The sequence below is a fragment of the Leucopleurus acutus genome (genome assembly GCF_964270905.1).
Source record: "Leucopleurus acutus genome assembly, chromosome: 13".
Classification (NCBI taxonomy): Eukaryota; Metazoa; Chordata; class Mammalia; order Artiodactyla; family Delphinidae; genus Leucopleurus; species Leucopleurus acutus.
In genome coordinates this window covers 89,812,105-89,827,047 of record NC_139155.1, presented here as the reverse complement: position 1 = coordinate 89,827,047, position 14,943 = coordinate 89,812,105, and the positions used below count along the sequence as shown (strand labels likewise).

The window sequence follows — 14,943 nt, the reverse complement described above, 5'->3', positions numbered from 1 at the left end:
ACGTATGGGAGCTTGGTCTGTCACAGAGGTAGCATTATACATTATTAAGGAGAATGGAGTGCTTATTCAATAAATGATACTGGGGGAAATGTTTTTTCATATTTCAAGAAGTAAGTAGCTATCTCACACTGAGTATGAAAACAAATTCCAAATACAGATCTAAATTGAAAAAGAAAACAACTGTTTAGAAAAAAACACAGGAGGCTATCTTTATGATGCTGAGGTAGAAAGAGCTTCTTAAGGCATACATAAAAAACGATCACAAAGGGAAAGACAGATACATTCAATTAATTAAAATGTAAATTTTCTGTAGTCTGAAACAAGAATGGCAGAACGTTGGTATTTATTGAATCTGAGTTATAAGAACCATGGATATTCATTACTTTTGTAATTTTTATAATAAAAAGTAAAAAACACACACACTTTTATAGTACAGAAGTCACCATAAAGAGACAAGTCATAATTTGAAGAAGATATTTGGAATGTACGAAAGTTAGGAATGGTCCATAAGCATGTGTATATTTTTCTGTTGCTATGTAGCAAGTAATCTGAGAACGTAGCAGCTTAAGTAACACAGGTGTTTTTGTTTTTTGTTTTGGCTGCGCCGGGTCTTTGTTGCTGCGTACGGGCTTTTTCTAGTTGTGTCGAGCAAGGGCTACCCTTCGTGGCAGTGTGCAGGCTTCTCATTGTGGTGGCTTCTCTTGTTGCGGCATGCAGGCCCCAGAATGCATGGGTTTTAGTAGTGTTTGCAGCGCGCGGGCTCAGTAGTTGCAGCTCGCGGGCTCTAGGGCTCAGGCTCAGTAGTTGTGGCGCACGGGCTTAGTTGCCCTGAAGCATGTGTGATCTTCCTGGACCAGGAATCGAACCTGTGTCCCCTGCATTGGCAGGTGGATTCTTAACCACTGCACCACCAGGGAAGTCCCACAGGTGTGTTATTATCTTGCACTTTCTGTGGCCTGTGGTTCTGGGATCTGGGGACAGCTTATCAAGGTCCCCTGGCTCAAGGTCTCCCACAGACTACAGTCAGGTGTCATCAGGACTGTGGTCTCATCTGAAGGCTTCCCCAGCAACTGGGGAAGGAGGTGCTTCACTCTGGTAGCTGGTGGCAGGATTCACTAGTGGAGCCGTCCTCATTTCCTTGCTCCATGGACCTATCCAGAGGGCAGGTCACAGCCTGGCAGCTGACTTCAGAGCAAGCACTGGATAAGAGCCAGAGTGCCAGCAGTTCAGAGGTCACTGTGTTTTATAATCTAATCTCAGAATGACATCCTGTCACTTTCGTTGTAATCTGTTCATTTGAGGCAGGTCACTGGGTCCAGCCCACACTCAGGAGGGAGTCATACAGGGGCATGAACAGCTGGAGGTGGGGGTCATCAGGGCCATTTTAGAAGACTGACTGCCCCAGGGTCAACCCCACTGTCAGGTAAATGAAAAATGAAGTATTTAGATACCACATCACACCAAAAAATGAGTATGGTGACACCAACTATTAGCACACGTGGGGAAATAGGAGCTTATCTGTATTTCTGGTGGGAGTGCGAACACAAGGTCTTCAGGCAGCATGTGGAAGGATGGTTGTTGACGAACCCAGTTTCTAGTTCTGAAAGAGTAGAAATTAACCATTCTTCATTTTAGAATGTCATGGATAGGTAAGCTGATTTATTTGCATAATGGAATATCCTACAGTTAGAATGAATGGACAATGTCCACATGCATCAATAGGGATCAATTTCAAAAATACGTTATTGAGTAAAACAAGTTGCAGTAGGTTGTGTACCATGTGTCTCTGTTCATATAAAACTGCAGCTTAAAGTAATGGTATATGGGTTTATAGGTACGGAGTAAAAATTCAAAATGTGTGGGGAGTGGTAGGCACTGTGCTTGGGGGCTGGGAGGGAGAAACAGGGGGCCTTTACCTATTCTTTGCAGTATTTTATTTCTTATGAAGAGGAGAGAGTTCTGAAGCAAGCACAGAAAAATGTAAACATTCACTTCATAATGGTGATGCCTGAGTGACATTTTCTGTCTGACCTTTTCACTCTTAAAAGTTTAAAAATAGATTAGTCTGTAAATGAATACGTTTGCATACAAGTATTTTACCTTATTCAGAGGTGCACTTACGGTGATTTCTAGAGAGAGCTGTTCTAAGGCTCCTTTGGATCTTTGCAGGTGGGCGTGGCACAAACTTCAGAAGGTGCCCAGAGCCTTGGCGCCCCCGACATGGAGGACTTCGGCCTTGTGAAGCCGCTGCACTCGGCAGTGCCCGTTGCTACCAAGAGGAGGCGTAGCCACTGGGAGAGCCAGGAGGAGGCGCAGGACCTGGAGCTGATGGTGCCCTGGCAGGAGATCTTGGGGCAGCCTCCGGGGCTTGGATCCACCCAGGCAAGAATCCTCAGGGGGAGGAAGCAGGGACGCTGGTCAGGCCTGACCTGTGACGAGCCGTCTCCCTGCAGGGTCTGGGCCCTGAACTGGGCCTTGACCCCTGAGCAAATTGGCAAGATGTACCCAGTTCTTACAGAGCGCTTGGGGACTGTGGAAGGGTGTTTCTGTTTCACTCGTGCTCAACTGTATTTCCCGTCTCCTCCTCTTGCCCTATCCCAGGAAGAGTGGCTGGTCTGGCTCCAGTTCCACAAGAAGAAGTGGCAGCTACAGGCTCGACAGCGCCTCGCTCACAAGAAGAGGCGGCGTCTGGCGGGGCCAGAAGGTGCACCGAGGCCTGGGACCATCCGAGAGGGGCCCTCCACAGGGCTGGGGGGCTTCTTGCGAAGAACTGCTCGCAGCATTCTGGACCTCCCGTGGCAGATCGTGCAAGTGCGGACAGCTAGCAGTGGGAGGGCGGGACACCCCTGAGGGCGGGAGCATGGCTTATGGGAACGAAGGGGTATCTGGATGGCTCACGATCCTGGGGACCTGGTCTGGAATGGAGCAGGAAGGGCAGGGCTTTACCTTTGTGCCTCTGTGACAGGGCCTGGTGCTGGAGGCCACCTGGGAGATGGCCTGTCCACAGGTATTGAGTGCCTTCTGTGACACGGTGAGACACGCACTGTTGTGCGACCTGTGTTTCCTTTCAGATCAGCGAGACCGGCCAGGCTGGCTTGTTCAGGCTGTGGGCTGTCATCAGCAGTGACCTGTATTGCATCAAGCTGAACATTCCCCGGGTATTCTATGTGAACCAGCGGGTGGCCAAAGCGGAGGAGGGCCCTTCCTATCGGAAGGTACGGGGGGCAGCTGGCGTTGCTGATCACTGAGGTCAGCTGTCTGCTCAGCCTCTGAGGTTGTCTCCACTATGGAGGAGGCCACGCAAAGACCTAGTGAGCTTTGTGACCTTGAGCGAGGTGTTCTGGAGCCTCCATCTCCTGAGGACCTTCTTGGGATGCTGTAAAAATTAATTGAAATGGTGCTGTGAAGCGCCAAGTGAACGCTCAATGATGGAAGCTGTGGGTGTCATTGTCCTTGCTGCGCCGTCCTCTTGCATCTGACGTCCATGTAGCAGGGAAAGGACTGGGTGGACATTAGTCAGAGGCTGCAGGCTCTGTCTCCATAGGCTCTTTTGATGTTAACGGCTTTATTGGGGTCTAATTCACATGCCATACAGTTCACTCATCTAAAGTGTACGATTCGTTGGCTTTTAGTGTATTCACAGAGTTATGCAGCCATCTCCACTGTCAATCTTAGAACGTTTTCATCACTCCCAAAGAAACCCCGGGCCCCTTAGCAGTCTCTCCCCTCTCCCAGCCCTCAGTAAGCACTGGTCCACATTCTACCTCTAGATTAGCCTCTTGTGGACATTTCACATACGTGGGGTCCTACAGCAGGCGTCCTCCTCTCAGCTGTGGTGTCTTCAGAGGCCGAGCTCCCAGTCAGCTCCACCCAGAGCTCGTTCACTGAGCAAATGAGCACGTTTCTTGGTTGGGTGCTAGGAACCGATTAACAGGTTGATGTCTAGTTGAGGAGATGAGATTCGAGTATTGGTAACTGGCAACTAGACAGAGGAGCCTTCTGGAGAAGGTGAAACTCGATTCTGACCAGAATATTCAGCAAAATATGGATCTAGAGAGAGGACAGGGTGGGTGTTGGGCAGCAGAGGACAGATGATCTGGAATTCTGTAGCTTTCTTGGATGTGATGTGATGTAAGTTTGTAGGAGGACATCCTTCCTTGTAGGATATTTTCCCCTTTGGGCACCCCTCTCCTGCTCCCTCCTCGCCAGGATTCCCACACTCCTTTCCTAGTCTTCTGTCCAGGAAAACATGGCTTCTCTCGCGGTTTTTGCTTCCTGCACCCTTAAGGTTAAACCCAGGAGAGAAAAGAGGAATATAAAGCGGGAACACCTGCCCCTCACAGTCTGGGAGCTTGTCTGCTTTTTAGAAGCCTCGGGCAGCTTCTTGAAGTTATGCCCAGACCTTTTCATTTTACTCATTGGGAGAGATGGGCTGTAGGGGTTTACTCCATGGTTGTGGGCACCAGAGGTTCTAGGCCTGTTTAAACGATGCATGGCTGTAAGAGTGTGCGCACATGTGTTTGCCTGTGCATTGTAGCACACATTACGACTTAGTTGTGGGGTGAGATCATCGCCATATTGTGTCACCAGGTGAATCGGGTCCTTCCTCGCTCCAACGTGGTCTACAATCTCTATGAGTACTCGGTGCCAGAGGACATGTACCAAGAGCACATCAACGAGATCAACACTGAGCTGGCGGCGCCGGACATCGAGGGCGTGTACGAGACTCAGGTAACTGTTTTCCCAGCTGAACTGTGCAAGGATCTATCCGGATGGAATAGAGGGAAACAAACCCCACAGAGGCATGGACAGGCTAGCAGCATTGGCTGTGGACTTCATGGACACAGTGAATTTCAGCAGCATGTCTGCCGAAGATGGCCACGGGCCTGTGCTCTCCCCCGTCAATCCTCACACCACTCTGTCTGCCCCCCTTCCAGGTTCCGTTATTGTTTCGGGCCCTGGTGCAGCTGGGCTGTGTGTGTGTGGTCAATAAACAGTTGGTGAGGCATCACTCAGGCTGGGAAGCAGAAACCTTCGCTCTTGAGCACCTGGAGATGCGCTCTCTGGCCCAGTTCAGCTACCTGGAACCAGGTATGGCATGTGCCAGCCGCCCTTGCTTGACCCACCTCCTGCTTATCTCAGGGTGACAGGCCATGTCCTCCTGCAGGGAGCATCCGCCACATCTACCTGTATCACCACGCGCAGGGCCACAAAGCTCTCTTCGGCATCTTCGTGCCCGCACAGCGCAAGGCGTCTGTGTTTGTGTTGGATACCGTGAGTTCTGGGCCAGGCTGTGGGCGAGCCTCGCTGGGGGAGGAGCATATCCCTGGGCACGGAACTCTCGCACCCCTGACCCCACTGCTGCCTTGTTTCCAAAAGCCTTCGCCCAGCAATTAGAAGTGGATCCGCAGAGGTAGCCCGGCCACCCATGTCCACTCCGGGCTGCCCACTTCCTTCCCTGTGGGGAGAGGCGCCGACCCAGCCCTTGTTTGTCTAGGTACGAAGCAACCAGATGCCCAGCCTCAGTGCCCTGTACTCAGCCGAGCACAGCCTTCTGCTGGAGAAAGTGGGCCCTGAGCTCCTGCCCCCCAGCAAACACACTTTTGAAGTTCGGGCTGAAACAGACTTGAAGGTCATCTGCAGAGCCATCCAGCGCTTCCTGCTGGCCTACAAAGTGCGTGCCGTCGGGGTCCCACACTGCGGGAGCCCCTCCCTCCTTCCCTCCTTCCCTCCCTCCCCTGGGCCAGGTCCACCTAGCTGTCTCCTTCCCTGCGCCCAGGAGGAGCGCCGTGGGCCCACACTCATCGCTGTTCAGTCCAACTGGGAGCTGAAGAGGCTGGCTGGCGAAGTGCCCGTCTTGGAGGAGTTCCCGCTAGTGCCTGTCCGTGTGGCTGATAAGGTCAGCTACGGGGTCCTGGATTGGCAGCGCCACGGAGCCCGGCGCATGATCCGGCACTACCTCAACCTGGACACTTGTCTGTCACAGGCCTTCGAGATGAGCAGGTGAGCCGAGTGGAGGGGTGTCTCTGCCCATCTTGGTTGTGGCTGGCCTCACGGGTCTCTGGTGGCAAGTCGGCCTTCCCCGCTTCCCTGGTCGTTGTCCCCTCTGGGGCTGGCTGACCCCGTGCCCCTGCAGGTACTTCCACATCCCCGTTGGGAATCTGCCAGAGGACATCTCTACGTTTGGCTCCGACCTCTTCTTTGCCCGCCATCTCCAGCGCCACAACCACCTGCTCTGGCTGTCTTCCACATCACGGCCTGACCTGGGCGGGAAGGAGGCTGACGACAACCGCCTTGTCGTGGAGTTCGATGACCGAGCCCCTGTGGAGGTCAACAGTTCAGGCTGTTACTCCACAGGTGGGTGGGTGAGGCGCTTGGGGGCCTGGGCTGCTGCCTCTGCCGCTTGTTGCCGTTCTGTGCTGCTGGGAACGCTCAGCCCTGTTGGGCCGAGAGCCTGGGAGCCGAGCCTGCAGGGCTCTGCGGGTGTGTGCTCTGCAGTTGGCCGCCCCCAACAGCAGCCTCAGGGATTTTTCTGAGATAGTGCTTGCTGGGGTCAGGCTCCGCACCCAGGAGGGGTCAGTGCATAAGCGGTGGTGTCTGTGTGCAGTGTGCGTGGAGCTGGACATTCAGAACCTGGCTGTCAACACCATCCTGCAATCTCACCACGTCAATGACATGGAGGGGGCCAACAGCATGGGCATCAGCTTCGATGTGATCCAGCAGGCCTCCCTGGAGGACATGATCACGGGCAATCAGGCTGCCAGCGCTCCCACCAGCTACGACGAGACGGCCCTCTGCTCCAGCACCTTCAGGTACCCAGGGGCTTGCGACCCTGAGAACATCACCTGACCTTTTCTTCTTCTTGTGCCCTCTCCTCTCCAAAGGCCAAACAACAGTTTGGGTTCTAGAAGGAGCAGTAGAAATCCTTTTATCTTCTGTCCTTGTTTCGGAAACTAAGAGCTAAGACAGTGTCAGTGGGGTTTCCCTCCGCCTTGCCAGAAACCAGCATAGGGCCAGGCTCCTTCCTCTGCTCATGGGTCTTTTGCTGCCCTCCAGGTATGGGTTGACAGTTCCTGTGGCCAGAGGCGTGCCTGCAGGAAATCGCCAGTTTACTTGGGGTGCGGGTGTGTATCGAGTGTCTGCTGTGGGATGCACAGCAGGACATGCACAGTGGGTTAAGCCACACAGAAGGGGGTGCGAATTGCAGCGGTGACACGGGCAGGGAGCATGTGTGCTCTCCACAGCCCACCAGGTGATATGACTGTGGCCCGTTGTAAAGATGAGGAAACTGAGGCCCCGTGCTTGTGGTCGTGCTGCAGTTGAGGGGAAGGGTTGGTGCTCAGGAGCAAGTCTTGGGATTCAAGAATGGTTTTCTCCAACCGCCACTCCTGTTGCATTCTCACAGAAGGCGGACAGAGCTGGAAGGAGCGGGCTGCAGGCCAGGGGGCTGGTGGAGAAGAGGCTCAGGGCCCGAAGGCACGGTGTGGTCAGGGCCGAGGGCTGCTGGGCAGGGAAGCGGCCGCTGTGTCCTGAGAGGTGCTGGCAGCAGAGCTGCCACGGGGCGGGGATGGCTGCGAGCCACCTGGGGCGACACAACCAGGGCAGTCGTGGTGAAGCAGATCGCTAGGCCCATGACTGGCCCAAGGGAGGAGGGCCCTGCAGGTCTCTGGGGTCAGTCTTCTCCTGGTTCTCCCAGCAGGTGAGGTGCCTTCTTGTGGGGCACCCCCGTCTTCTCAGCTCTGTCCTGGCACCAGCCGTAGGGAAAACGTGGAAGGTTGTGTTGAGTGTGGTGGTGTTGAGGGGTGCAGATGAGTCACAGAGGGCCGAGGAATGGATCTGAACAGTGAGAAGGGAGGGGGCAAAGGTGACAGCAAAACAGGGAAGAGCTGGTGCCAGCAACAGAGGGGGCGCCCTCTGAACCCCTCCTGCAGGATCCTGAAGAGCATGGTGGTGGGCTGGGTGAAGGAGATCACGCAGTACCGCAACATCTACGCCGACAACCAGGTGGTGCACTTCTACCGCTGGCTCCGGTCCCCGTCCTCGCTGCTTCACGACCCCACCCTGCACCGCATGCTGCACAGCATGATGAAGAAGCTCTTCTTGCAGTGAGTGCTGCCCGTGGCCTTCTCCGGGCTATGCTGATCCCTCAGTCCCCAAGCCAGAAAGATGGCAGTCAGCACCTCTGGGAGTCAAGAGCCCACTTGAACCATAGCGATCAGATGGGTCCCAGGAAGAGCTTAGCTGCCATCGCAGCTTCCAGAGACACGCTGTGCGATGCATAGTCTTTGTTGCTTTTTCATAAGTCATTGTACACTGTGCTTACTGTTCTGCACCTCGCTTGCCTTCGTTAACAGTAGATCTTAGAGAGCTGTGTGTGGATGTACGACGCTAATGGACATTTAGGCTGCTTCCACAACTTTTGCTGTCACAGTGACCAACGTGGAGTGGCCTTGTACGTGATGAGATCGTGCAAACATGTCTGTAGAATAGTCTTCAGGAAGTGACGCTGTTGCAGATCTGATCGATATTATCAGATAAATCTAGATGGGTAAACACCAATTTGATCAGTATTATCAGAGAGCTCCCTGTAAAGGTCGTACAGTTCATTGTGCTATTAGATATGATTGGGAATGTATGTCCCCACTCCAGGCCACGCCGCCATGCGGGGTATTATTGCCAACCAGATGGGATAAAATGCTCTCTTGGTATACCCTTAATATGCAGTCCTTATTATGAATGAAATTGGACTTCCTTTTCATATCCTTTGCCCATTTTTCTGTAGATTTGGGGTTTTTTTTCCCTCATTAATTTGTATGAGTTCTTTCTAGATAAAAATTAGCCATTTTTCTGTGATGTGAGTTGCACACTTTTTCCTCAGTCTTTGTCTTTGGTTTTGTTTACGGTAGGGTTTTGCAATGCAGACCTCTTTGTTCTTTGTTGCTTCTGGGTTCTAAGTATGTTTTCTGCTTCAGGACGATCAGCTTTTTTCTCACAGTGTCTTCTGGTCTTCTCTGGTGTCTTGACCGTTGATTCTGAACTTGGTCTGCAGGCTCATTGCTGAGTTCAAGCGCCTGGGGTCATCAGTCGTGTATGCCAACTTCAACCGCATCATCCTGTGCACCAAGAAGCGGCGGGTGGAGGACGCCCTTGCCTACGTGGAGTACATCACCAACAGGTGTCAGCATTCCTGTACCCTTCATTCATCTGTGTCTTATCTGATCCATTCACCTGCTGCTGACAGCCTTAACGTGTCTCGTAGCATGGCTCTGTTGGTAACGAATGCTTTCTGCCTTTGGGTATCTGAAAAAGCCTTTATTTCACCTTTGTTTTTGAAGGATATTTTTGCTGGGCATAGAATTGCAGATGGATCTTTTTTGAAAGTCTTTTTTTTCCTCTTTGTTTCTTTTTGGATAATTTCTGTTGTTATGTCTTTAAATTCACTGATCTTCTGCAGTGTTCAATCAGCCATTAATCCCATCTAGTATATTTTTCATTTCACACTGACAGTTTTCATCTCTAGAAGCTTGGTTTGGGTTTTATACATCTCTAGAGTCTACTTAATATGGTCAGTCTTCCCTCTGGTTTAACACATGCAATACTGTTCTAATAACAGGTTTTTTATTTTTGTTTTAATTAATTTATTATTATTTTTGGCTGCGTTGGGTCTTCCTTGCTGCATGCGTGCTTTCTCTAGTTGCGGCGAGCGGGGGCTACTCGTCGTTGCGGTGCGTGGGCTTCTCATTGCGTTGGCTTTTCTTGTTGTGGAGCACAGGCTCTAGGCACACGGGCTTCCGTAGTTGTGGCCCGCGGGTTCTGGAGCGCAGGCTTAGTAGTTGTGGCGCACGGGCTTCGTTGCTCCACGGCATGTGGGAACTTCCCGGACCAGGGCTTGAACCCTTGTCCCCTAAATTGGCAGGCAGATTCTTAACCACTGCACCACCAGGGAAGCCCCTAATAACAGGGATTTTTTTTGTTTGTTCGGGCTTTTTTTTTTTTTTGTGGTACGCGGGCCTCTCACTGTTGTGGCCTCTCCCATTGCGGAGCACAGGCTCTGGACGCGCAGGCTCAGCGGCCATGGCTCACGGGCCCAGCCGCTCCGTGGCATGTGGGATCTTCCCGGACCAGGGCACGAACCCGTGTCCCCTGCATCGGCAGGCAGACTCTCAACCACTGCGCCACCAGGGAAGCCCCCTAATAACGGTTTTAATTCCTGTTCTGCTCGTTATTACGTCTCTGTCAGCTCTGATTTGTCTTCAGTTGATAGATTCTTCTCCTTATTATGTGTTGTGTTTTCTCTGCTTCTTTGCACACCTGGTGATACAGGATGGGATGCCAGACATTAAGAATCTTGGCTTGTCCGTTGGGTACTTTTGCATTCCTGTAAATATTCTTGAGCTTTATGTTATGTTACTTGGAAACAGTTTGATCCTTTGGGGCATTTTTTGAGATGTATAGGCAGAGCCAGAGCAGTGTTTAGTCTAGGGCTCATTATTCCCACTGTTGAAGCAAGACTTTGTGAGCACAGCTGCACGTGCCTCTGAGTTACGAGGTTCTGAGAGCGGCGGGAAGCAAGCACCCCAGGCCTGGTGTGGTTTTCTCACACTTGCGTGTGATCCATGCTCTGCTGAGTGTGGGGTTTGCTCTGTGCCGCTCTCGCCTCTCATCCCTGCGGCACCGGCCCCTCGTGGCTGGACGCAGATGCCTCCCTAGTATCATGTTTCCCGTGTCCCCTAGAAACTTTGAGGGATGATAAAATGTGCGTCTACTTTATATCCCTCTTTAAATAAGTAGAGGGTTAAACAGATAATAAAAGAAGTGGGGAAAGTGGGAAAAAAGGGGAAAACTATTGATTTCATTTAAGCAATTTCTGTTTTGCTTGTTTTAGCATCCATTCTAAAGAGATCTTCCATTCTTTGACAATTTCTTTCTCTCGATGCTGGGAATTTCTTCTCTGGATGGATCCCTCTAACTATGGTGGAATCAAAGGAAATGTTCCATCTAGTATTCACTGTGGACAGGTAAGAGGTAACCAGTCTTAGAGAGCAGAGGTTGGAATCTGAAGCAACTTTAGGGGTCCACGTTGGTCCCTTCAGTGCACACTTGAGGGTCGCAGGCCGAGTGCCAGGCACACGGTTCTAGGCCCCGGTCATGTAGTCCTTGCTTTCACGGAGTCTGTGAGGGCAAAGATCACGAACAAGCAAACAAGTAGATGTATACGCCAGTGTCAGCAATGATGAGGGCTCGGAGTAAACAAAAAGCAGGGTAGAGATAGAGAGTGAGCCACGGGGGAGGGGCCGATTTGGATGGGGAGGTCGAGGAGTCCTCTGAGGGGGTGACGGAACTGCAGTGTTAGGCTGCCGTGAGTTACAGGACAAGCAGAGACAGTGGTCACAGGTATGGGCAGAGAACTGGCCGGGGCCAGGCCACTTGGGCCTGAGGGCTGTGATGGACACTTGGCTTTCAGTGATGGGGAGATTCTGAGTGGGGGAGTGTCAGGGCCTGACTTCCACTTGGATCCTGAGTGGACAGCACCGCAGGAGGTCAAGGTCTGAGTGGAGCCTGGTTAGTGTCGGCCCAGGGGAGGATGTGGGGCAGGGTGGAGTCAGGGAGAAGGACTCTGGTGGGCATTGCAGGTGGAGTGGATGGGCCAGCAGAATGAATGTGGGGTGACGCCCGGGGGCACAGGGGCGATGTCTGGGCGAGTAGGTTGTAGGTGGGCCTGTGCTTGGGTGTGTGAAGCCCGATGGACGGGGCAGGAGAGCGAGTATGGGGAGAAGGGAGCTGTGCTTGGCTGCAGCATGTGGTGTTTGCCGAGCCTGACGTTTGCTTGACGTGCACAAGGTGGAGATGCAGAGGTCAGGTGGTGGCAGGGGCGTCAGGGGAGGGGCTGGGGGTGGGAACTTGGGGTCATCCCAGCTGCTGAGCCTGGCAGCTGGGGCTGGTGAGAACACCTGGGGGTGAGCGTGGGTTGAGAGGCCTGAGTGCCCCCAGGGCAGGTCCCCATGGAGGAAGCTGCCAGTGGGTAGGGGAACTGGGGGGATGGGGCCTCAGGCATCAAAGGGAGAGCGGCCCCAGAAGGAAGGAGCCGTGCTGCTGAGAGCAGATAGGAAACAGAGGCTGCCCTTGGTGCTGGGGTTGGGAGGGCCACTGAGACCACGATGGGAGAGAAGGAAGTGCAGGCCATGTAGACGAATCAAGGGAAGGCAGTGGTGGCTGCTGCTCTGAAGGATGGCGGCCGTCAGAGTTCAGATGTTGAACATTCTTGCCTTCCTGGGAGGTGGGAGTTGAATAATTTTAAAGTGAATCCTCTGAAAGAGCAAACGAGAGTAGCAGTCAGCTGTGTACTGAGTGCTTCTGTGCACCAGGCACATTCCATAAATGACCTTATTCTTAAAGCCGTCCCGCAGGAATCTCACCTGGGCTTGGGGGGCGAACAGGGCACCCGTTGGGCGGTGCTGCTGTGCGCAGACGTGACTGGGGTTGTCTCTGTGTCCCAGCAAGACTCCCCCGAAGAGGGCAGAGCGGAGGGGGAGGAGCCTGAGGAGGAACCTGAGGAGGGAGAGGAGGAGGGAGGTGCACAGGAGCTGGATGTCGAGGACCTGCTGGAAAACAGCTGGAACATCCTGCAGTTCCTGCCGCAGGCAGCCTCCTGCCAGAGCTACTTCCTCATGATCGTTTCAGGTGAGTCGTCCACACTCTCCATAGCGCCTGAGCCACGCACTGGGAATAACGTGGCCCTGGTGGGAGCACGCCCGGAGTCGGGGGCCCCTGAGGGGCGCCCTGGCTGCACAGCACTGTGAGAGGCAGGGAGGAGACCCTCGGCCCTCGCAGAAGCTCACCGTGAGGAAGGCTGCCCTTCTCGGGGCGTCACGAAGGCTTCGTGGCCCTGCCCCCGAGGTTTGTGCGCGTGCACGTATAGTGATCAAGGTAAACCCCAAGTAGAAAAGTTTAGACACTTCCTGAATCGACTGCCCCACTGGCTGGTCCTTGAGGCTCAACTTACGGTGTAAGAAACGCCTATATTTCATCTGGGTCTAAAGGTTTAGTGTTAGTAACACAACATTTTAAATCAACTATACTCCAACAAAATTTTTTAAAACGAAGAAAAAGTTTTAGTGTTACAAATCAAATTATTTAGCTTGATGTGTAAACGAAGTGTGTAGATTAAACACCTGTTATAATTCAGAGCTAATCATTAGAACAGTTGATGAAGAGCATCATAAATTAAATCATAAATTGTCAGCAGACGCATAGACGTAGATATAGGTGCACCCACGTACATAGCGACAGAGGTAGTTCCATTGTGGTTATTTTATATTTTATATTTATATTTTGTCGACTTGTCTTTGAGCCCTTTGCTTTCTTAAGTTCTCTTCTGGAATGTGTGGGCCTGGTAGAGACTTTGGAGAAGTGTGCTGTGCCTGGGGGTCGAGGCGAGCCCTCTGTCTTGCCGTCCAGTGTGAAGGTTGACACGTGTTGCCTGAGCTTGGGCGTCAGCGAGTGCCCTGCGTGTCCCCATTTCTCTGATTGACTTTGGCTCATCTTAGTGCAGCAAATAGAATCATCGCTACTAATGACATTTCAGCCAGTCTGGCCGGCAGTGTGACTAGCCACAGGGTGCCCCCGGATTCTGGGATGTTGGCGGCAATGGCAAATCTCGGGGCCTGTGGCCTGAGCCTGCCCTCTCTCTGCAGCGTACATCGTGGCCGTGTACCACAGCATGAAGGAGGAGCTGAGGCGCAGCGCCCCGGGCAGCACCCCTGTGAGGAGGAGGGGGGCCAGCCAGCTCTCCCAGGAGGCCCAGGGAGAGGCCGGAGCCCTTCCAGGTGAGCGCCCTTGCCACGGGGGGCCACCACTGTGTGCTCCTCAGGGGTCCTTCCCTCGGTGTCGCGATCGCCGTGCAAAATAGGGAGCAGGCATCGTGTTGCTTCTCTTCCCAGGAATGATCACCTTCTCACAAGATTATGTGGCAAACGAACTCACTCAGAACTTCTTCACCATCACACAGAAGATTCAGAAGAAAGTCACAGGCTCTCGGAACTCGACTGAGCTCTCAGAAATGTTTCCTGTCCTCCCCGGTTCTCACCTCCTCCTCAATAACCCCGCTCTGGAGTTCATCAAATATGTGTGCAAGGTGAGGACACTCCCATTGACGTGTGTGCAGGTCACTCCTTTCTTCCAGAAACACCCACTGCGCCCACTCCATGCAGCCGCTGTGGGAAAGACCTCTGTTCTCACTCCGCTGAGGGGGCACAAGTCAGTGAGGGACAGGTGAGCTCAGAGAGCACAGGTGCTGAGAGGTGGGGCAGGTGAGGAAGGCCCTCTGATGGGGCCTGGGGCTGAGAATGAGACCACTGTGGCTAAGAGGGTCTGGCCATGGGCAGAGGGGATGCAGAGACCCTGGGGAGGGATGACCTGGTGGTGCTGGTGAAAGGTGAGTAGTGGAACGGCAGGTGCTCATGGATCACGTGGGGCTGGTGGGCCAGACTAGGAACTGGACAGGGCTCCCAAAACGTCTGGGCTGCTGTGAAACCTAAGAGGAGAGCTTGCTCGGATGCTAAATGCCTTTCTGGGAAAGGCAGGCTGCATCAAACGATGGCATAATATTACCAGATGAGGACCCAGCCGGCGTTATCCCTTACGGAGCATTTTCCTGTCTGTTAAATTACCTCCCAGCAAATCACAGTTTCACAGTGATCAATTGGCTTCTGATTGTGGTGAAGAAATGGTTTAGTGTACCATTTTAATTCCTTGGTAGACTTCAGAATTTTTAAGTTTTATTTTTATTAAAGTATAATTTACAGGGACTTCCCTGGTGGTCCAGTGGCTAAGACTCTGCCCTCCCAGTGCAGGGGGCCCGGATTCAGTACCTGGTCAGGGAACTAGATCCCACGTGCCACAACTGAAGATCCCACATGCAGCAACGATGATCCCACGTGCCGC

At 52.8% G+C, this 14,943-nt stretch overlaps 1 protein-coding gene across 1 annotated transcript in view; it reads left to right on the top strand.

Annotated features, from left to right (window-relative positions):
• Window positions 1-14,943, top strand: part of POLE (DNA polymerase epsilon, catalytic subunit) — a 55,018-nt gene that overhangs the window by 34,482 nt on the left and 5,593 nt on the right. Inside the window, exons 30-45 of the mRNA XM_082853323.1 lie at window positions 2,170-2,382; window positions 2,602-2,811; window positions 3,072-3,215; window positions 4,591-4,731; window positions 4,938-5,091; window positions 5,168-5,274; window positions 5,498-5,674; window positions 5,780-6,003; window positions 6,137-6,357; window positions 6,608-6,812; window positions 7,932-8,105; window positions 9,050-9,175; window positions 10,886-11,018; window positions 12,498-12,681; window positions 13,695-13,826; window positions 13,941-14,134. Of these exons, the coding sequence (XP_082709449.1) occupies window positions 2,170-2,382; window positions 2,602-2,811; window positions 3,072-3,215; window positions 4,591-4,731; window positions 4,938-5,091; window positions 5,168-5,274; window positions 5,498-5,674; window positions 5,780-6,003; window positions 6,137-6,357; window positions 6,608-6,812; window positions 7,932-8,105; window positions 9,050-9,175; window positions 10,886-11,018; window positions 12,498-12,681; window positions 13,695-13,826; window positions 13,941-14,134 (2,739 nt within the window). The remainder of the gene's footprint in view (window positions 1-2,169; window positions 2,383-2,601; window positions 2,812-3,071; window positions 3,216-4,590; window positions 4,732-4,937; window positions 5,092-5,167; window positions 5,275-5,497; window positions 5,675-5,779; window positions 6,004-6,136; window positions 6,358-6,607; window positions 6,813-7,931; window positions 8,106-9,049; window positions 9,176-10,885; window positions 11,019-12,497; window positions 12,682-13,694; window positions 13,827-13,940; window positions 14,135-14,943) is intronic.